Source organism: Phocoena phocoena, chromosome 1 (genome assembly GCF_963924675.1).
Source record: "Phocoena phocoena chromosome 1, mPhoPho1.1, whole genome shotgun sequence".
NCBI classification, from domain to species: domain Eukaryota; kingdom Metazoa; phylum Chordata; class Mammalia; order Artiodactyla; family Phocoenidae; genus Phocoena; species Phocoena phocoena.
The window spans coordinates 138,444,076-138,467,089 of record NC_089219.1 but is presented as its reverse complement, the minus strand read 5'-3'; the positions used below and the strand labels follow the sequence as shown (position 1 = coordinate 138,467,089).

At 45.9% G+C, this 23,014-nt stretch overlaps 1 protein-coding gene across 1 annotated transcript; it reads left to right on the top strand.

The window, feature by feature from the left end:
* Window positions 1-783: 783 nt before the first annotated feature.
* On the top strand, window positions 784-22,798 carry RGS8 (regulator of G protein signaling 8). The gene is made up of 5 exons (XM_065877200.1): window positions 784-809; window positions 3,243-3,344; window positions 4,367-4,431; window positions 21,288-21,454; window positions 22,616-22,798. The coding sequence occupies exons 1-5, from the start codon at window positions 784-786 to the stop codon at window positions 22,796-22,798; spliced, it is 543 nt and encodes a 180-aa protein (XP_065733272.1).
* The last annotated feature ends 216 nt before the right edge of the window (window positions 22,799-23,014 follow it).

The window sequence follows — 23,014 nt, the reverse complement described above, 5'->3', positions numbered from 1 at the left end:
CCTTTCCCTGATGCCCTTCCTGCTTCGGGTCGGGAGCAGGCCAGTCTGCAGAATGTGGAAGGTCAGGCAGCCTCCATATGGGCAGGAAAGAGTGACTTGCATATTCATTTCTTCAGCCTGTGCCTGTGATCCCCGCAAAGGAGCAAACCTGAGTGGTGACAGTGCGTGACAAGCCACCCTTGGAGTTCTTCCAACCTTCCTCCCGCTCACGCCCTCCCCAGGCACCGGCACTCCCACCTCTGGGACACGTTCCCTTGGAGGGAGGTGAGAAGCAGCCAATCAAAGGATTCTGGAGCAAGTGCTGACCACTCCTCCCCCACCCAGGGCTGGCTGGTCACTTGGGTCCCACTCGAGTAAGACACAGAGAACTGTAATTTTTGGCTTGCCACGCCTGTGCTTTCCTCCCCGGGGGCTCGTGTCCCACTTTACGCTGATGGCCAGTGGCTGGGGAAGCAGGACCTCCTGACCAGCAGGCAGCAATGTGAAGCCACCCAACAACTGGTCCTCGTTCACCCCCGGTTGGTCACCCTTGCTCAGGACCAGCAGACATTCGTGGGGAACGGGGGTGTGTGTGTGTGGGCGGGGGAGGTATTCCTTTGGCAGAAAGTCACCTGCGAGGACTTGTAGTGCAGTCAGATAAGAGAGGGGGCCCGCTCTTACAGCAGATTCTTTGATTTTAGGTGAGAGGACGTGAAAGGGTGAATCCCTGTGTCCCGCAGTCTCATCTCCCGCCCTGACGTCCCTGCACACCAGCCAGAGGGTTAACCGTAAGCGGGTGCCTGTATGGCCGCTTTACTGATGCCACGCAGGTAACTGATGCTAACCTCTCTTCTCGTCTCTGCTACTTTCCTCTTCCTCCGCCTTCCCACCTCCCCTGCTGTCTGAGCCTGCTCCAAGCCTCCTAATGCCGTGGGTGGGCCACTGGCGTCCGTCCCCCAGGCCTCCTGTGTGGACGGCGCTGTCCTTCCCCGGGTGCTCCTTGCAAAGTTGGGGCCTTGCAAGCAGCATCTGCAAGGCCCTCCGTACTCTGCCGGGACGTATGGGGTGGGGCTGTGCATTGAGTGTGCATTGAGCCATTTAGGGGTCTCTGAGTTTCCGGGGTAGAGAAGAAAGATGAGGGCAAGTCTAGTCTTTTTCTTAAGTGACCTTAACCTTTGACTCTTGCTTCTGCTCCTATTATTTCAGTCCTATCTAAAAGGTTAAGTCTCAGACAAGATGGAAAATAGAACTATTTTGCCCCAAAGAATATTTTGTGGAAGAATTTTGCAAACTATTTGGGAGACTTACTGCTGTCTTGGTAACAAGTAGCACACTTTACCCCGATGCCTGCTAAACCTTGTTAAATGGGCTTGCATGGATGTGCTGTTTTTTGAAATCCTCTTAATTGACCTTTAGGGGCATCGACCTGACTCTTCAATGATTGATGTTTCTGAGGCACCAAGGGATGAACCGACTCACTCTAAGTCGGTTCTGGCCTGTGGTGCAGCCTGGGCAGGACCTGCACTTGAATTCGTGGAATGTGATGACTCAAGGGCCCTTAATCAGTTGCTGCAATAGCCTAGTACTGGGGCCCCCCGTGATTTGTAACAGTGAGTGGACGTGAGATGCTCACTGTCAAGGAAGGGAGAATGACTGTAGCCAATATTTTGAAATGCCAGGAAGTCAATGGCTTCACAAAGCACCTGGCTGAGATGAGCGGTAGGGGCACAGACTGTGCAGAAGAGGAGATATTTCTGAACACTTGAATGTTCTGGCCTTAAAAGACTCCTCAGAGATGGACTGTGGAGTCCAAGTGTCGTCCATCCCCGCCAAATGTAATACCATCCCCGTAGACATTTGTTGGATAAGATTTCTGTGAACAATTACCAGGGTCAGGGATGAAAACCCATTTGAAGTAAAAGAAAGAGCTTGACTTGGATCTAACATCTCTGCTCAGGTCCAGGATTTGAGAAAATGAGGAAGGGAAAGCCAGGCTGGAAGAACTTCCTTTCAACAAAGAGAATGGCATCTTCTAGGACAATTTCCATGGCAAACTGTTACCAGCGTGCATGTGGCAGTCCCCTGTTATCAGTCACTCTTAAGTCCTGATCATCCCAGACCCCTCCCTCTTAGCTTTACCCTCCATCCGAGGAGTTGCCATGGTTAAAGGCCAGGGGTCAGTAAACTTATTCTGTCAAGAGCCAGGGAGTAAATATTTTTGACTTCATGGGCCGTACAGTTGTGTTGCAACCACCCAACTCTGCCCTTGTGTTCAAAAACAGCTTTAGACAATATATAAACAAATGGGGTGTTGCATTCCAATAAAACTTTATTTACACAAACATGTATCTTGCAGGGCTGTAGTTTGCCAATCTCGGTGAAAGGTAAAAGTGGCCTAATATTGAGAGTCAGAAAGAGACATTAGCATAATCTCTCATTGGCTCTGCCACAACAAATAACTACTAAGTGTCTGGTCCTTAGGAAAATAAAAAATATGAGAAATTTAAGCACGCATGTTACAATTTTAAATATGTTGATTGAGATAAACCAAAATATAAGTAGGTGTATGAGAGCTCAGTTAAGTGAAAGTGCTGACAAAGGGCACCCTGGTTCTTACTTGCTGATTGTACCCACAGCTTCTCCCCACCTATAGGCATCAGTCCTCACTGGTCTGTAGCCATTCCTGTATATCCTCAGGTTTGTGGGATCGGTGGGAAGGACCTGAGGTAGAACTGACCTGCCCTGAAGCCCCATACTTTGTCTGTGCTCTGAGATTCTATGACATGCATCCCTGTATCATGCAATCATCCCTCTGCTCTCCATATGGGTACCACTGGGGCTCTGTAATCAGGATTTACTGCTGCTGCTACTGCTACTTTGCCCTCCTAGTGGGAGAGCAAAATGTGGATTGTTATTATGTCATCACTGTATTTCCTTTCCCCACAGAGAATCCTAATTTAGAAATTCTTCCAAGCTAACGACCTTCATTGACTTACCATCAACTTGCATGTCAGCTTTAAAAAGCATTAAGCCTCCAGGGGTAGGGGACCTATTACTATTCCGGTAGTCAAGATGGGGAGTGAGTATTGCCCTTGATCCTCTAGGTGTTTCTCCTCTTGTTTATGAGATCTTCAGGGGCCACCTGGGGAAGGAGGGGAGGGGGCGGTGCTGGCTCCTGCCACGGCAACTCCAGGGGCGCTTTATGGGGCTGACAGTTATTATTATGACAGTTCCCCATCCTTCTGCCCCTGTGCTTGTTGCAGGAACAAAGGGATGAGGACTCGACTGGGATGCCTGTCTCACAAGTCCGACTCGTGTAGTGATTTCACAGCTATTCTTCCCGACAAACCCAACCGTGCTCTAAAGTGAGTAATATGGCCACACAGCATTCCCGGGGTGCCGACCATGGGATGCCCACTGGGGGACTATACAGCCTCGTCTTCTCTGGTAGATGGCTGAACCGATGAGTCCGAGTGACAAGAATTTCCTGCCTCTTGGCAGCTCCTTTTATATCTCTGAACATGAATGAAAAAATGTTATATTCCTTTTCGAAGTGTATGCCTTAACGATCTCAGAATAGGGACCCTCCTTTTTCTCCTAAGAAAACCATACCATGCACCTCCCTTATAAAGATGCAGTGGAGGATACTTCTTGGTTCTATTTAGTTGTCAATCTGAGTTTCTCAGCTTGGAAACAAATTACTCAAATCTACTCTAAAATTCTGCTTAGGTTCAGAGAATCTGGATTCAGTGCCTATACTGTGTTAAATGATGTCACAGATGGTACCTCATTTAACCCTCCCGGGACTCTGTGATGGGTGCCGTTATTCCCATTACAGATGTGAGGAAACTAAGGTGACAGTAAGAGACGGAGTCAGGAGCTCAGCCTAACTTTTTCTAAGTCCAGTTTCTTTCCATTGTTACTGTGACATGTTAATTAATTCATTAATTAACTAGAAGTATAGTTGGTTTACAGTGACATCTTTATTTTTATTTTTTTAGATTTTTTTTTTTTTTTTTGGCTTGTGGGATCTTAGATCCCCGACCAGGAATTGAACCTGGGCCCTCAGCAGTGAAAGCGCAGAGTCTCAGCCACCGGACTGCCAGGGAATTCCCCATACAGTGACATCTTTAAATGATGCACTTTCTTAGTTTTGCTTTTTAGACTGAAAGCCAACATATTAAACTTACAGAATTCCAATCCTGAGATTTTTCCATCAGCTGCTTAAGAACATATACATTTATAGCGACAGAATTGTAGGAATCCAGGTATGATCTTCATTTGCCCTCCATTGTTTTGATTTATTCTCCTGAGCAAATCTCAGTGGTGGCTGAAGGAGAGGAGGTCGTTCCAGAAATATTCAAGGCAGACGTTTCTTCTTTCCTAGGAGACTATCCACGGAAGAAGCTACGAGGTGGGCAGATTCCTTTGATGTGCTTCTCTCCCATAAGTGTAAGTAGAATTCAGGTTTCATCATGTCTCGGCAAATCATTCATTTTGTAAAAGATGCACCAAATACCTGCCATGATCCAGGTACTGTGCCTGGTGTCCAAGACAGCTCCAGTCTCTGACCTCGCAGAGCCTCCTGGCTAGAGGGCCCATAGACAAGAAAACATAATTTAAATGCAGTGGGAAGAGGGCCCTTATTTTGTTTTCTGAGCTGAAAGGATGGTCCCAAGGAGCCTTTATATTCTCAGCAACTTTAACAAGAAAGAATTTGGCTTAGGGGGTTGCAGTGATGTGCTCAATGGGAATGACAGTCTAGATTCCATCCAAAGCTTGTTTTATAAACTGAGATGACCTCCCCTCAAGTCACTGGAGAGCCTCAGGTTACTCATCAGTCAAATGAATATTCTGTGCATTTTGTTATTGACTTGAGTTGGCAGAGTTTTGAGTTTTCTTGTCCCTCCTTATTTGGGGGGATTTACTACCCCAGCTGTACTATACCCCTCAACTTCCGACCGGGTACGAGTTTTATTGTACACACTTCTGCTATCCCTCCTCTTCCATTTTCCCCTTTCCTCACCGTGTATGCCTTCTGTTTCCCACAAAGGCAAAAAGAGTTGTGCATTTTGCAGCGTGGGAAGGGCATTTTGATGGCGGCCAGACTTTTCAGCTCTTGCTGTTTTCTTATCATAAGCAAGTCCGAGTTCATTGGGCTTTACATCCTAGCGGCATGAAACACATGGGAGTGGGAGAATAGGAGTGAGGAAGTGCCTTTTGAAGAGAAAAGAAGGTTTTACACAGACATTCAGTGTTCCCCATAAATTCATCTTGCTAATATTAGAAGTCCTGATTGATCTGGGAGCAGAAGGGCTTCTTTTAGTTTAGAGCATTGTTTCCACTTACTTGGGGGACATCATTTTGATACAACAAAGTGAAGGGCGTTGGCTGGTACTCACGCTTGTGTTCTCGATTTTGACCCAGCTCGGCTACCAGATAGTTGATGACCTTGATGGAGTCCCTCAGTCTTCAGAAAATGTCTTCAGAAGTGATTTTGCTTTCATCTGGATGAACAGTTCCCTCTTACTATGCCCCTCATCCTAGTACTAATTAACGAATGCTTTTGACTAGATTTTAAAACGAAATGCAAAATTTAAGAATAAACACGTATTGTAGCAAGTGATTTTGTGAGACAAATAGTCATTTTCGTGTTCTATGGATTACACTTAGGAAAGAAAATAAAGCAGAAGAGATACAGCACATATAACATATGGCTATACCCCCAAACAGCAAACTTCTGAGGTGAATCTGCCGAGGTAATGGAATATGTACGATAGTACTTAGGATTTGATAGTTGTTTTTTATGCAGCGATTCTGACTTATTTTCTGGAATCACATTAGGCTAAATAAGCGTCACTATCAAGTTACACCTTCTTTTCTGGCTGGATTTGATTCAAGGTCATCTTGAGGTTTGATTTCTATTTCGGCCTCATGATTGACTCAGTTTAAGTCACTGAGGCCGTTTCCTCATTCTTAAATGGGGATGGAAATACCTGTGTGCTACCTGTCACCTGGGTGTGAGAATCTTCATGAGAGGACAACTTTAGATGATTCTGGGTTCTCTATGCAAAGGTGTTTTGTAAGAATATGGTGGAATTTTTCAAAAATGATGCTTGTATTTCTCAAATGAAAAATAACTGTGGCTTGAGAATAAAATTGCAAGTTTCGCTGCCAACGATTAACGTGAAGCCTCTATAGACAGAGTTTATGATGGTAAAATTAGCGGATGGAAGCCTACGGTATGTTTGGATTGCCGCAGTGGCAAGACCCGGTGATTTAGAGGTTTAACTGTATTTGTTTGACTCAATGACTTTTAGAGCTAAAGACACTTGGTTCTGCTTCTATCAGGGGTGCTTTGGGTTTCCAGGAATGCAATCACAATTTTCTGAGTTGGGGATTCCACTAAGGGGTGTTACAAGCCAACACCAGATTGCTTCGCTTCTTTGTAAAAAAAAAAAAAAAAAAACAGTACAGAAATAAGCTTTTTGAACTTTGAAGTTCTGTGCTCCTTCTTGGAGTCTGATGCTCGTTTTTATTTCTGTTTAGTACGGAAATAAAAAGCCAACGGAGTGAATGTCTTTGAGAAGCAAGGGGCTTTTATTCAGGGGCCTCTGGCAGAATTGCAAGGTTCCCATGAAGCTGTGGAGGGCCAGAGCCCAGCCTACCTCCAAGGGTGTTGACAACTTTCTGCAAGTCTAATTAATTTGGGTTAGTACTGTGACTCAGTTGGGGCTGATTAAGCTTTTCCAAAGGGATTACATGTGTGCTGGTCTCTTACGAGGGACAGCAGTATCAGAGATGTGCAGGGCTTTCAATGAAAACAACAAAGTGTCCTAAAAGAAAGGAGAATGACCGAACGACTGGGCTATGGAAAAACGTGTTAGTCTAGAGCCCACTCGCTGGTAATTCTCCAGGCAGCTGTCCTCCCTGAGTTTTCTATTTTGGAAAATTCAGATAATTGTTCTTGTTCCCATTCTCAGTTTACAGAGCATCTCCGCCATCCTGCTCTGCTTGGATGTTTAGGGCACTTATTTACTCTAAAAAAGGTGTCCTGAGTCTTCATTACGGACAACATCTATGCTAAGCAACTGATGGGAGAGGGGCCCCAAGATGAACCAGACAGTCCTTCCCTGGTGGAGAATGCAGGTTTCTGAGAAAACAGACATAGACGCAGATAACACAAGAAATAAGGCCGCGTGCTAAGACTAGGGGGCCTCAAGATTTCAAATAGAATCCTGACATTCAGTGTTCCTCTTAAATGCCACCTTGTCGACGTTAGAAGTCCTCACCGATCCTGAGCGGAAGGGCTGCTTTTGGTTTAGAGCATTGTTCCATTTAATCAGGGAGTGTACTTCTGCAGAATTAAGAATGCTGACTGGTAGTCAGACCTCTTGATTTTGACCCAGCTCTGCTGCTAAATAGCTGGGCAGCCCTGATGGAATCCTTCAGTGTCTTGGAAAATCTGTTTCCTCATCTCTACAGTGAAGGATCTGGATCCAAGGGGGCTGGATTGAGTTCTGCCCTATCGTTCTAGGATGCTATCTGTAGCAACCACCAGGATTGGCAGTCACTAGTCACCTACGGCAGGCGGTTTGAGTCCATGCTGCCTGCAGGGTTATGTAAAACTGCTTGAGAGCTGAAATGGCTTGAGCAACCAGATGAGAGGCGAAGGTACCTGTGTCATGAAGCTTTCTCTTCTCCTTGGCAGGATCCCACTGGGCAGGGATGCACCTCGCGGGTTCAAATCTCAGGAAAAAAAGAAAACAACTTTTACTATTTTTTAGAATAAAAAAATCTGGAACGTAAATATTTGGGGAGGAATTTTATTTCCAATTACACTTGCTTACAAGTGCAGTGCAGAGCTAAAGACGCACCCGTGGAGGTCTGGGAGATAACCACTTGCTAAGTGCTCTTTTTTTTTCCTTTTTTTTTTTAACTAACAAATGAAAAATGAAATTGAAAGTGCTGATGGCTTCATTAGACAGGGAGGGATTTCTAATGTGTTAATTTGGCATCTTTCTCCTGTTCATCCAGTGACAGTTATAGACTTGCTGTCTGTGTGTGTGCACCTAGTCTGTCCCCAAGGGCATGTGTGCGTGCGCCCACCTCTGCAGTTCATACTCGGGAGAATGAAGGCTCCCAGCTTGTGGGAAATCTTTTCTGACAGGTTGCTGCTGGAGAGCACAAAATTTTGCGTCTTCTGCTTTTATGCCTCATGAGGTTCAGGCATATGCTTGTTATTTGTCCAGCTTTTAGTAGGACGTTCAGTCCTTAAGTCTGAATCAATTCTCCCTCCTTCCCTCTGCCCCTCCCTCCTTTTTTTTCTTTTTGACGTAAAAGTTGAAATTCATTCCAGTTTTCAGGTGAAGGTGTAGACAGGGTTTCTTCCCTCTTTCTTTCAGCCTGATCCCCCACTGGGATGACAGAGCCCTTCACCCTGGGCCTCCATGTGGTCCTTAGCTTTGTTTCATTGTTTACAGCGCATGGAGGGTCCAGGCTGACCTGTCCCCGCCAGGCCAAGGGAAGGCTAGGTTTATGGAATCGTGTAATTGAAAGCTGTTTTACATTTGCAGAGTTAGTATTCATCTCTGAGCAAAGGAGAGCAGTAAAGAAGCTTTTAGTTAAAAAAAAATTAGCCCCTTTGGGATAATGATTGAGCTATAGAAAAATAGAATGAAGTGACCTGGTCACATAGCAACCAAGCAGAAAACCCCACACAAGCAAACACTAAAATTATCAGCTCATGAAATTCCTTACTCGTTCATGCAAATGGTCTTTAGCTCGAGAATGTACCGTTTAATAAACAGATTTCCACCTGTCACACAGCTCTCCTCACATCCCTCTGCAAGCCAAAAGGTTCTAGAACAGTGTTACTCAAAGTGGGATCCAAAGAAGGCAGCACCAGGAGCTGATGAGCCGATGGGAGCCTGTGAGAAATGGAAATTCTTGGGTCCCATCTCGTACCTACTGAATCAGAATCTCTGGGAGTGGGGACCAGCAGTCTGTTTTTGCTCAAGCCCCCCAGTAATGTTGACAGGCACTGAAGCTTGAGAAACACTGCTCTAAAACACAAGTATGGGAAACTATGAACCTGGAGCCTCCTGGCAGGGCAGGTGGTCTGTGTTTTCGAAGAAACACACTCAAGACTGTTCTGCCATTCTCCAGAGTTCTCAGGCAATGCATCCCTTTAATGGGACATCGTCCAGATATTGCAGAGTCCACACATGTAGCAGGCGTGGTGGAGAGTGTTCACAGTAATTAAACAAATATGGCAGGTGTGCTTTCCGGATAAAGTGAGGATAAAAGTTAGAAAGAGATACTCAAATTAGAGATGGATAGAAAAGAAACTTCCCCTCCTTGCCACCCTCTCTATATTGCTATAATTTTTATTTGCACCCAGGAACATGGATGCATTTAGCCTTTATAGAAGGAGTGCCAAGAATATGTAAGGCAGCTATTAAAAGCTTGTTGAAGGGCTTCCCTGGTGGCACAGTGGTTGAGAGTCCGCCTGCCGATGCAGGGGGTGCGGGTTTGTGTCCCGGTCCGGGAAGATCCCACATGCCGCGGAGAGGCTGGGCCTGTGAGCCATGGCCGCTGAGCCTGCGCGTCCAGAGCCTGTGCTCCGCAACGGGAGAGGCCACAACAGTGAGAGGCCCGCGTACCGCAAAAAAAAAAAAAAAAAGCTTGTTGAAGAAGGTTTGAATGAAAGCATTTGGACACGCATTCTCTTGCTTACCAGCTGTGGCCTTTGGTAAATTATGTAAACTCTATAAACCTCACATTCCTCATCTGTAAAAGGGAATGCTTAGACTTACCTTGTAGATTTGTTGTGAGGATTAAATGTGACTACGGTTGTGAAATGCTAGGCATGGTGACTGGTACATGGTGTGGGGCCCCATGAAGGATAAATATTCTTATTATTTTTATTATAACCCAACATTAAATTCATTGAGAACACATGCATTTCATGACTCCTATATGCTAGAGATGGTGTCAGCTTCTTGAGCCCATAGGCAGCTTGAGGTTGAACTCTGGGGGTAGGGTGGGGTTCACGTTAGCATCACCAGTGGGCTTATTCCAATTTCATAATACCTCACCCCCTTTGCCACATGAGGTTTTGGCATCCTTTCTTCATACTGTCCCAACTTCCCCTCAATGTATGTGAGAGCATCCATCTGGGATGTAGTTTTTAAAAGCCCAGTAGGTGAATCTGGTATGTTTCCTCTTTGAGAGTCCCTGCAGTGTTGTTATATGAAACCAACCAGAAAAACATTACTAAACACTTAATTTTTGAAATCTTTTAGACTCTGCACTGGTGTACATGGGATTTGATAATACTTCTCTTGTTTTAAAGGAGTCATTTGTGAATGCTAAACTTTCACCCTGTTTGGGGCATGTCTCCTTTGTCACCCCTTTAATAAAAAAAACCCTTGCCAATTTCTTATAATAGTTGCAGATACAGGCTCTACCACGTTTTTTCTGTTACTTGACTCAGTTTCTGCTTGATAAAATAAGAAGGAACATTGGACTAGGAGTTGTAAGACCCAGGCTCTCCTTCCTCTTCTGTGACCACGTCCTAGGAATAACAAGCCATGCAACCCCAGGGCCTCATCATTTCCTTGTGTTCCATGTAGGCCTGGATCATAGGATGTCCCATGTGTTTTCTGACTCAAAGAGTCTAGCAACCAAGTCCTACTACTATCATAATCTATCATCTTGCTATATATACACTAACAAAGTAGAGATCATTGAAGAAAATTACGCGAATCACAAGACTGAAGTACAATTAGCATACTAATTGCTTGCCAGTAAATGTCAGTAACTGGAAATAGTTTGTTCTCTAAATAATCTTCCTACCTAAATCTTCTTAGCCCCAGTTATTTGCTTAAAAACCTTCATTTTATAGATAACATAAAAGAAAGGCTTTGATCCTGGTGCTATTCTCATCACAAATTTCAAATTAGTGAGCTTAGTTTTGAATCAAAGAGGTTTTGACTTCGTCATTAGTATATGTATCCTAGATTTTATGAATGTATTTTCCTCTCCTCTCCTTTGTCTGACCTTGGATCCATTAACCAGCTTATTTTTTCCCAATTGATCAGGGACGCAACAAGAGGACTGTGGTCTTTGGGACTACACTTTCGCAAACAGAAAGCTAAAAAAAATATATATATATATATATATATATATATATATATATATATATATATAATTCTTGTGATCTTTTCTTTATTTCCAAGCCTGGGAACTGAACTAGGCTCAAGCCCACCCCCAGTGCCAGCTAAATCAGGGCTCCTGGACCTTGAACTGTTACCTAAGCCACCCTCCCTGCTGCACCAGCTGCACTGCTCATTCATAGTGACCCAGTTCCTTTTCTTATGTAAGCACCCTGCATCAAAGAACTAGAGGGAGGATGCCGGCAGCAGGCAGCGTGTGCGGCCACGGGAGTGTTCTTGCAGATGCAGTGCATGCTCGGGAGGATGCCAAAGTTCTGTCCAGTGTTCCAGGAATTCTGGACACCATCCTTTCCTTTCCTGCAACTCAATAGACACTAATCTCAAAAATGTCTGATGTCCTTAGTGTCTTGACTTAGAAGGTCACGCAGAGAAAGCCAAAGTGAAATAAAAATGAAATGAAAAAAAAAAAAAAAGGCAGATCCTCCTGTTTCTCTCTCATTCTCCTGAACTGTTTCTCACCCATCATCTTTAAGTTACCAGGGTCGTGTTTTGGTATTAGGCAGGTTATTTCTGTCCAATGATTCCTTAAGCCAGCAACGTACAGGAATGATTATCACAAACACATGTGGAGCAATCACCGTCTTAGCGTCAGGCTCTGCATGCTGTTTACGTGTATTAACTCACCTCATCCCCACGGCCCCATGGGGGAAGTACTGTTAGCATCTGCATTCCACAGAGGAGAGAACTGAGGCACAGAGAGCTTAAGCATCTTGCTCAAGGTCACACAGAGCCAGGACACAGTCCCAGGCAGAATAGTTTCAGGGGTCAGAGAGAAATCACTCTCCAGCAGCCTGGAATCTGTCGGGGTGGTGGAGGGGGGACTCTACTTCTCTGAGTATTGGGGAGGGATCTGAGTCTGGGATACCCCAGGGGGGTGAGTGGGTAAGGGGGGCGGTGGATGGTGCCTGGCAGGTGTGGGCAAAGGAAGCACAGCTAACAAAGCAGCTCACTCTGAGAGATGCCAGTAGATGCTCATGAGCCTTTCAGAGATGAACCGGCATCCTGCATTTTAACCAACTACAGTTTATGGACAAGCAGAAGGGAAGGAGAGGGTCCTGGTGGAGAGAAGGGGAAACATGGAAGGAGGAGTGAAAAGGGACGGAGGACAGAAGAAAAGGGAGAAGAGCGGGGAAAGATGCTGAGGAGTTTAGGGAGAGGACCAGACAAAAGGCTTGCTGGGAGGAGGTGGGAGGCGATAGAAGGGGGAGGAAAAGATGTAGATGGGAAGAAGGAATCCTGCTGTAGCCTCATACAATTCCTTTGCTAGGTCACATGAGCAGGAAAGTTGGGCCAGGTTGGGGACAAGTGGTCTGTACACAGAGGCCCGCTGCGGCCATCTGCTCTGGGGCAGGGGAGGGGCTCCTGCAGCCATGGGGCAGTGGAGGGGGGCTCCCACCCCATCTCACTTCCATTGTTCCGGGATGAAGTTTTCTTTGCACAGTGACCCTCCACCCTGCGTTGCTCAGAGCCGGCCCTGGGAATATGAAAGGATGGGGGGAGGGGCTGAGAGGGGAGGGCAAGCAGAGGAGGAGGGCTGTGATCCCCACGGTCTGCGCAGGCCTCCATGAGGTTTTCAGTGCGTCTTTGCTGTGATGCTGCTTCTCGGGTCCAGACCCTCCTAGGCCTTTCTCCCCTCCTTCCTCGTCTCTCCTCAAGCTCTTCCCTTGAAATCCTGGTAAATTTCAAGTCCTACATTTTGCTTTGTTTGCCCTCCCACTCCCTCTGAAACCTGCCCTGGAAATGCAGGCAAACACAGTTTGGATCAAGGCTGCCGGTGACCGGATGCACCTTTACAAGGTCACTCAGCTGTGCTTTGAGTGTCCCCGGGCCAGGGTTGGGGAGTATGCCTGCCTGCTCTCTGAGGTGCCCCTGCATCCTAGGAGGGACACGTAGGGTGGGTATCAGAGCTGCGGGAAAAGAAGAGAGTTTAGACAGATTCCAGGTTATGAGTGGTACCTAATGGCCTCCATTGTCGCCACAGAGGAGGTGATGGCAGGTGTCGTCCTGCCGGAGAATCTCCAGCTCTGTGAGCCAAATGGTGTGTTTGTCCTGCTGTGGCGTAATTTCAGCATACTGTCTGATTTGGGGTTATTGCCCACCCCTCCTTTAGAGGAAGCGATAACATGGGGTCTGCCAATGGTCACCAGAGGAGAGACAGGCGGAGTGGGCTCTGAAGTCGCGTAGATGTGTGTGTAAATCCACCTCCCACCCCTTACTGTCTAAGGGACCACAGACGTTTCACTTAAACTCTCCAAGGTGAGAAAGCCTCGGGCTTTGAGATGTTAAGGTGTTTTCCCCAGGTCACACAGGATTCAAACGCAGGCCGTCTGACTCCAGAGCCTCTGCCTTGATAATAGGGTTGGTGTAAGGGTTACGTGAGTTGATATGTAGATTGGATAGAACTTGGCCTGGGGTAAGTCCATGATGTATAATGTGAGGAAGAGGATGGAAAACCATCGTCTGAGAGCTGTGTGTGACGCAGACACATCAAGGTTGTGATGGGGGCACAGAGCAGAGCGCTAACCCTACCTGGGAGAGTTCATGAGATCCACCACCCTCACTTTCCAGATGACGATGCTGAGACTCAGTGAGGTTGAATGTGCTAATTATGGGCAGCCTGCCTGTGATCAGAACTGGTGCTTCTGGGTGAGACAGCGGTGCTCCTGTCCCAGGCGGGATGGGCAGGGTCAGTAGGCTGCCTCAACGGAGCTGCCAGACAAATGCAATCTGAGTATGAGCTCACCACACATTTTACTCCAAATCTCCATCCCCACTGAGTCAGTCTGAGCTGCTGTAATTCAGTTGGGTGCTACTGCCCATGCCCATTCTTCTCTCTATGTTGTTCTACTCTCCGATACTCCTCTGCCTCCCTCGGTGACTTTTTTCATTTCCTCCCCAACTCATCTGTCGCCCTCATTCCTGGAAATGTCGTCACTCTTGTGTTGTTGCTTGAGGCCTCCTTGTCTTGTGCTGCGAAATGGCTCTCCCTCCCCGGCTCTCCAGTCATCACCGGCGCAGGCGTCCCTCGGGCCCCACTGTTGTGCAGAGCTGGAGAGTGGACCACTGTCTCACATAAGAATGCTGGCTCTAATCCCACTACTGGGCATGTACCCTGAGAAAACCATAATTCAAATAGTCATGTACCAAAATGTTCATTGCAGCTCTATTTACAATAGCCCGGAGATGGAAACAACTTAAGTGTCCGTCATCGGATGAATGGATAAAGAAGATGTGGCACATATATACAATGGAATATTACTCAGCCATAAAAAGAAATGAAATTGAGTTATTTGTAATGAGGTGGATAAGACCTAGAGTCTGTCATACAGAGTGAAGTAAGTCAGAAAGAGAAAGACAAATACCGTATGCTAACACATATATGTGGAATTTAAGAAAAAAAAATGTCCTGAAGAACCTAGGGGTAAGACAGGAATAAAGACACAGACCTACTAGAGAATGGACTTGAGGATATGGGGAGGGGGAAGGGTAAGCTGTGACAAAGCGAGAGAGAGGCATGGACATATATACACTACCAAACGTAAAATAGATAGCTAGTGGGAAGCAGCCGCATAGCACAGGGAGATCAGCTCCGTGCTTTGTGACCACCTAGAGGGGTAGGATAGGGAGGGTAGGAGGGAGACGCAAGAGGGAGGGGATATGGGAATATATGTATATGTATAACTGATTCACTTTGTTATAAAGCAGAAGCTAACACACCATTGTAAAGCAATTATACTCCAATAAAGATGTAAAAAGAAAAAAAGAATGCTGGCTCTGCAGCTTGGCATCCTTGCTACTTGCTAACTGTGTGACCATTGGCAAGCTATTTAACTTCTCTAAGTTTCATTTTTCTCTACTGCGAAATGGTGAAACTATCAGGACCTATGCTGTAGATTTGCCACGAGGTTCACAATGCATTTGGTGCTGCACCTGGCCCCAAGTGAGTGCTCAATACCTATTTGCAGTGGTTATTTTAAAAATGCCTTCTCTAACTTCAACTTTTCTTTACCTCCAGCTTGGCCTCTTCCTTTTTTAGTGTCCCAACTGCTGGTGCCTTCCTGCTCTCCAGGTTCCATTTGCCAGCCTGGAGCTGATGCTCCTGTCTTTTTTTTTTTTTAATTTATTTATTTTTGGCTGTATTGGGTCTTCATTGCTGCGCATGGGCTTTCTCTAGTTGTGGTGAGCGGGGGCTACTCTTCCTTGCACTGCCTGGGCGTCTCATTGCAGTGGCTTCTCTTGTTTTGGAACACAGCCTCTAGGTGCGCGGGCTTCAGTAGTTGTGGCACGTGGGCTCAGTAGTTGTGGCTCGCGGGCTCTAGAGTGCAGGCTCAATAGTTGTGGCCCATGGGCTTAGTTGCTCCGTGGCATGTGGGATCTTCCTGGACCGGGGATTGAACCCGTGTCACCTGCATTGGCAGGCAGATTCTTAACCACTGTGCCAGCAGGGAAGTCCCTATGCTCCTGTCTTTGAATGACGGGCACACCCCAAAGCTAAAAGGTCTTGCTCCTTTCCTGGTGCATCGTAACACTCTCCAGGAACCGAAATCTAGGTCTTCATAATGGTTTGCCTATTTCCTACCAGGGTCCTATTCTTTTTTCCAGAGTATCTGTTCCCAGACTCTTTTCACTGTCATAGGTGTCCCCACCACAGTACATACTACATTTGTAATTATTCAATTAATTATTTTAAATGATTGCTTAATGTTTGTTACACTAGACTAGCTTGCAAGTTCTGTGAGGTGGTGACTTTATATGATTTGATTCTACTGTATCTCCAACATCTGGCACGTGGAGGCAGACTACCTGCAGGGCCTTCATCCCAAATTAATAAAGAAGATCAAAGCTGTTCAACCGTGATGCATCTCAAATATGTCCCTTCCTGGACCATTTCTCTCTATCTCCATCCGCCCCCCTCTCTTTCTCTACTTTTTTTTTTTTTTTTTTTTTGCGGTACGCGGGCCTCTCACTGTTGTGGCCTTTCCTGTTGTGGAGCACAGGCTCCAGACATGCAGGCTCAGCGGCCATGGCTCACGGGCCCAGCCTCTCCGCGGCATGTGGGATCCTCCTGGACCGGGACATGAACCCGTGTCCCCTGCATCGGCAGGCGGACTGTCAACCACTGCACCACCAGGGAAGCCCTCTTTCTCTACTTCTGACTTTCAGGAAGTCAAGTTCATCCACTTCTTCTTGAACCCTTTCCTTCTTTAGAATCTACCTTTAACAGATACTATTCTTTTGCCCCTTTAATTGCTCTCTTCCCTTGCTCTTTCCCTTCTGCTTGCAAACACACCTGGAAAGATCTTGCTTCAGAGTCATATGGACAGTAGGGAAACTTGGCTGTTCTTGCCAGCTGTGGACTGGAAAATTTATCTGACTTCGTAAGTTTTAGTTTCTTCCTGTGGAAAATGAGAGTGGATCATTTGTGCTATCTATGGATCAGAGTTGCTGTGAAAATAAATTGAGCTGCTGTTTGTAAAATCTCCAGCAAAAATCATGGCATATAGTAAATAAATCAAACTCCCTGCCCCAGATCCTAAACAAATAAATAAAAACTGTATCATTTCCATTTCCTACCACTTTCTCCAGCTAATATCAGATGGGAACTCCTTCAACATCCTGCACCCACACTAGAAACTTTCCTGCATCTACACGCAGCCTTTCCTCTTTTTCTCCATCACAACGCTGTTCTCAGGCCTATTTCTCCTACCTTCCTGGAGGCAACATATTATCAATGAAACTTTCTTTTCGTTAACTTCAACTCCTCCAGCTCAACAAGTCTTTTCTGGCCAGATCAACGTTTAATCATACCCAAGGCTATCTTACAAAAACCCCACGACACACACACACACACACACACACACACACACACACACACACACCCCAGACCACTTTCCTGACTTCTTGTTTCCCTCCAGCTGTGCCGTCTGATCTCTCTACTCCCCTTCTTGCAAGAGGCATCTGAATTCATTGTTTCAACGTCTTCCCCCCTCATTCCCCACTATACTTACCACAATATGACTAGGGATCTCATCACACCACGAAGACTATTCTTGCCAGTGGTTGCGGAACCTTGTCGCCGAGTCTAAAGACCGCCGCTTCTCAGACCGTATCTATCTTGTGACCTCTGGGTAGCGCTGGACACAGTGGCCACTTCCTACCTGAAATGTTCCGTTCCCTGGCCTTTTGGAATGCTGTGTTATCCCTCTGTCTCTGGCTCTTTCACAGGCCTCTTGGTGTATGTCTATCCTACAGGTAGGCTCAATAATTTTAGCATTATTGTTATTATTATTAAACACTAGTCTTACTAAACTATTTCTGGTTACTCAAATAAACCTTTCTTAATTGTAGGCCTCCGTGCCTGTGGTTCCCCCTTTCTGCAAGTCTCTTCTTCCTCTTTCCCTTCCTTTTTCACTTAGCTTCCTTCTCCTCAGCTTCACATCTCAGCCTAGAAGCTTCTTCCTCCTATAAGACTTACCTCTCCTCCTCAGCTCTGGCTCAGGCGCCCCCCACCCCGGGTACTTTCACAGCCACCTACGCTTTCCCTAGCATATCACTTATCATCTATACCATAATTACCGTAATTATGTTATCTTGGCTCAAATTGCTCTTTTACTGAAAGTTCTGTGAGCACTTAGTTGTGCCTGTGCTTTGTGCCCAGGCTCCTAGCAGAATGCCTGGGTCACATAATGGGTGAATGAATGAATGAATGAGTGGAGATGGCCTTACTGCTGTGTTGGATTGGTAGTTAGGCTATCTTTTGGTTTTTTGTTTGTTTGTTTTTTGCGGTACGCGGGCCTCTCACTGTTGTGGCTTCTCCCGTTGCGGAGCACAGGCTCCGGACGCGCAGGCTCAGCAGCCATGGCTCACGGGCCCAGCTGCTCCGCGGCATGTGGGATCTTCCCGCACCGGGGCACGAACCCGTGTCCCCTGCATCGGCAGGCGGACTCTCAACCACTGTGCCACCAGGGAAGCCCTATCTTACGTTTTTAAATGCTGCATATTATTACTTGTGTGAACTCAGCCAATCCACTTCTCTAAGCATGTTTTCCTCATCTATAAAGTGGGAAGAAGTAAAGCAACGTTCCTGAGGATACTCTGCAGGTGTTATCTCCTTTAATCCACACAAAGACCCAGCAAAGCTGAGATCTGCTGCAAGGAGATAATGTCTGTACCTTGGGTAGGGTGAGGCCACACACTTTCCCTAGCAGGGTGATCCTCAGTAATAGCATCGAGGAAGGCAGAGAGGTAATTTTCTCCATCTCAGCTTGCTCACAAGCACCCATTTTTGCCTGATGGAAAGCACAACACAATCTAACACAAACAGCAAACAAAGTTTTCAATTCAGGTTTAAAAACAACAGGCTCTTCAGAGTCACTCTTCTGAGTCACTTTACATTTGCCCCTTTAGATAAACGCATAGTGTTTTAGGGTTCCCCCAGCCCCGTGCCTTTTTCTTCCCACACCCTGAGTGCAGTGGGAAGGCAGCAGGGGAGGGCCTCTGGCCCGTGTCCTCCCTGTGTCATGGATCGTGTCCCTGGCTCTTGTCACCTGTGGATCGGTCATTGCTCCGAGGCCACCTTGCGGAAGCAGCCCCGCCCACGCCCCTTGGCTCTCCCGGGCACTGAGTCTCCTCAGAGGCTTCCGCAGCTGCAGGTGGTTTTCCCTCCCACCTCTGCCTGTAGCCTCTGACGGGCATGCTAGCTCTCAAACCCCCGTTCTTTTAGAGCCTGAGGAAACTTCTAGAGCTCCTCTATGAGAACTTGGAGGAGACAAGACATGGCAAAAAGAGCACCCACGAGGGATTTTATGGACAGCGATTTTATGATTTGTTCTCTGATGTATCCTAAGATTTTGAGCAGTACTTTGTTTATGAGTAGTTTGTTCTTTTTTAATTGTTGAATTGAATGAATGCTTTTCAGAACATCTCTCTGCCTAATTAGTGCCACGCCACTGCTTCACACTCACTTTGATTCTTAATTTATCTTGGATTTCTGTGCCCTCCTCTCAGTGTTTTGAACCCAGTGCAGGAAGGAGGGGCAGTGGGGCACTGAGCAGACCTTTCGTAAGAGTCTAAACTGTGTTACTCTCCTCCTGCCTGGCACAGGGACGGTTTTATTTCCAACCTGCCTGATGGGAAACAACCTTATATCATATTCTGCTTTCTCCTGACTCCTTGTCTTACTGTTAAGGTGACCAAATGTCCTGGGTTTTGCCTATGGTGGTCATGGTTTATGCCTGTTGTCCCTGTGTAATTAACAGAAGTGGCCCCCTTGACTCCCAGAAATGTCCTGGCTGGGGTGATAAATTTCATGGCCACCCCTACTTTTGTTAAACACTTTAAGCTCAGGCCTCCAAACTTAGATTTCTTTGTGATTTAAGGTTTAGCTTTGGGATTTTCATCAACACCCTTTTCTCTCCCAAGTTCCTGGCTCTTACAATTAAAAGTCTTGACTTTTATAACTATGGTTCTAGTGTGGGCATTACGATGTCTATTTTGAAAGATAAACAATGACTTTTTAATTAGGAGAAATAAAAATGTTTCAGAAAAGTAAAAACAAACAGTTAAATATGTCAACCACATGGCGCCATCAGTCCATGGAATGATGGTGGACAGTGCCCGGGCCTAGCACCTATGGATGGACCTTCGATGCTCAGGGGAGGCCATCACCCAGAATAAAGAACTGTTAACATATTGTCCTTCTAGTAAATTTTAGAAAAGAAATAAAACATTATAGCCAGAGTCTTTTTTTAAAATTAATTAATTTTATTTATTTATTATTTTTGGCTGTGTTGGGTCTTCGTTGCCGCACACGGGCTTCTCATTGTCGTGGCTTCTCTTGTTGCGGAGCACGGGCTCTAGGCACGCGGGCTTCAGTAGTTGTGGCATGTGGGCTCAGTAGTTGTGGCTCGTGGGCTCTAGAGTGCAGGCTGAGTAGTTATGGTGCACCAGCTTAGTTGCTCCACGGCATGTGGGATCTTCCTGGACCAGAGCTCGAACCCGTGTCCCCTGCATTGGCAGGTGGATTTTAAACTACTGCACCACCAGGGAAGCCCCCAGCCAGAGTCATTTTTAACCAATGCAGTCACTCCTTTATTTTAGGCTGTATCTGTCCTTCCTCTGAGGACAGTTGCTAGAAAGCTAGAGCTCTTATTTGATTTGAGGAGCATGCGTTAAAGGTTAAGATAATTTATCAAGACTATTTTAATATAAAAAACACCAGCTGAATACATAGGCTATCAATGAATGCTGTTTCCCTTTCCAAATCTATGTGATAACACTACTCATCTTATTCCTCGGAAGCTCTGTTTGGCAGTATGCGTGACATTGATTAAGAAAAATGCAAGGCTATGTTTATCGTTAACTCGTTTAGTAGAAAAATTATAATTCATCTTAATTAAAATGTATAATTTGATAGGCAAGATCTTTTAAAACAAGGCATCCATGGAATTAATCATTAAACTATGGGGTCTCAAAAGTTTTTTAAAAGAGGCTGAGAACCCCTTCCATATAACAGAATGGTTTTACAGACTGCATTTCAGTGGGTGTTTACTTTCAGACATTTTTCTGATAATAGTGAAGGATTTGCCCTGAGGCATTCACTCCCCCCCCCCCCACACCCCCCCATCAGTTTGTCTTGTGACAGATTGTTTTTTCAGGTTGGTTGACTTGGATTGGTGCAGGGAATGGATTACGTATATTACTTTGGCCTCATTAGAAACACAGGCTCACCAGTAGACCCAGGGGACAGCCAACTCTGCATTAGGGGACAGGCAGTCACCACCCAGGGCTGATTAGAAGCGACCAGGCCTTCCCATAGTCATTATTCCTATGGCTTCCTAAACATTTCTCCAGAATATCACTATGATCCTTGAATGAAAAGCATGGCTTGCCTCTGACGGTACCTGTGTGTTTAAGAGAATGGAGTCTTCAAGAGGATGTGGAGGAGAGCAGTGAGGGCTGGACAATCAGGGCCACTCTTGTGTTACGACTTCCTTTCTTTCTTCTACAGTTCTTGGACTTAAGCCTCTTCCTATTTCCCTTCCTTTCCACTTCCCTCCACGTCCACAGATGGGGTGGCTGCGTTCCGCGCCTTCCTGAAGACGGAGTTCAGTGAAGAGAACCTGGAGTTCTGGTTGGCCTGTGAGGAGTTCAAGAAGACCAGGTCAACTGCAAAACTGGTCTCCAAGGCCCATAGGATCTTTGAAGAGTTTGTGGATGTGCAGGCTCCGCGGGAGGTGTGTTGGCAGTGGGGTCTTGTCAGACCCCCATCCATTGCTCTCTCTCCTTGCTGGGGTTTGAGCCAGGTTTGATGGGGACTTTCTTCTGATATGAACCTCACTGCTCTGATGGCTCTGGATACAAAAGGGATCCCTTTTAAGGTGCAGAGCCCAAGGATTCTATAAAAAGGAACTCTATTGGGTGTATTTTAGCTGTCTGTCAGTTAAACATGTCCAGCAGGAACTGTGTTTCTAATAGGGATTCTGCAAGACAGACGCCAGTAAATCCATGTTAGTTTTCCTAGTGGAACGCAGCATGGAATGGGCATGTACTTTGGAATCTCGTTCCAATATCAGCTCCACTACTTACTCGTTGTATGATCTTGGTCAAGTTACCTGGTCTTTCTGAATCACATTTTCCCCAATGTAAAAGGCTATAATATCACCTTTCAAGACCACTCTGAGTATTAGGAGTCAAACACCTATTCAATATTTGTCACTGCTTATTAATGAGTAATTATAGTCATTTATATTATTTTAGGATCATTTATTATAATTACTTATAATAATAATATGAATTTCTATGTACTGCTATTCTGAGTTATAAAACAGAGTTTTACCTGGGAGAGTTTTATAGGAGACAAATATTTGTTGTCTATGAGTTTAGGTGCATTCTATACCTAAAACTCTTCAATTATGCTTTGACTTGGGATGTAGGAGGTCTTTGGCCAGTGGCCAGAAAGCTGCAGGCTCCTTATACACGCGGTTGGAACAGAGATGTACATTCTAAACATAGCCTTTCTCCCTGGGGTATTTGTTTCCTTAGCAGCTGAGAAAGGACAAAAGAGCAAGCTTACTTTAGGGAACCCACATTCATGCTTGTCTCTGGTTTAACTCTGCCTGACATTGCAAAGACCCATGGATTAAGAGTTGAGTAATTTGGGATCTTGCCTTGGCTGTTACTAACTTTCCAGAGTAAATTAGACCAGCTTTTTCGTACCCCTTTTCTTCAGTATCTTTATCTATAAATTGGGACGAAGAATATCTGGTCTTCAGACCTCACAGGATTCATCCTGGGATCAAAAGGGATGACCTTCAGGAAAGCAGTTTATTAATAATTATTAATATAATAATTGGCCCTTGAGGGCCTGTGACCGTGCTCTCTGTTTGTGTCTCCAGGTAAACATAGACTTCCAGACCCGAGAAGCCACAAGGAAGAACATGCAGGAACCATCCCTGACTTGCTTTGACCAAGCCCAGGGAAAAGTACACAGTCTCATGGAGAAAGACTCTTACCCCCGGTTCCTGAGGTCCAAAATGTACTTAGATTTGCTGTCCCAGAGCCAGAGGCGGCTCAGTTAGACCTCAGATGGGGACTCTTGGAGATCACCGGCTTTCCCCTCCCCTTGCTGCCAAGACCATATTCTAATGTGAAATGTCATAGGTGTTCAAAAGCAGTGGCATTTAGGTTGGGAGCCCGGGAGTGAGGAAGGGATGAAGGGCCATTCCAAAGTATGATCCAGCCACCAGAGCTCGGACTCTATTCCATTAACCCATGTTTGTGTTTTGGTTAGTGGT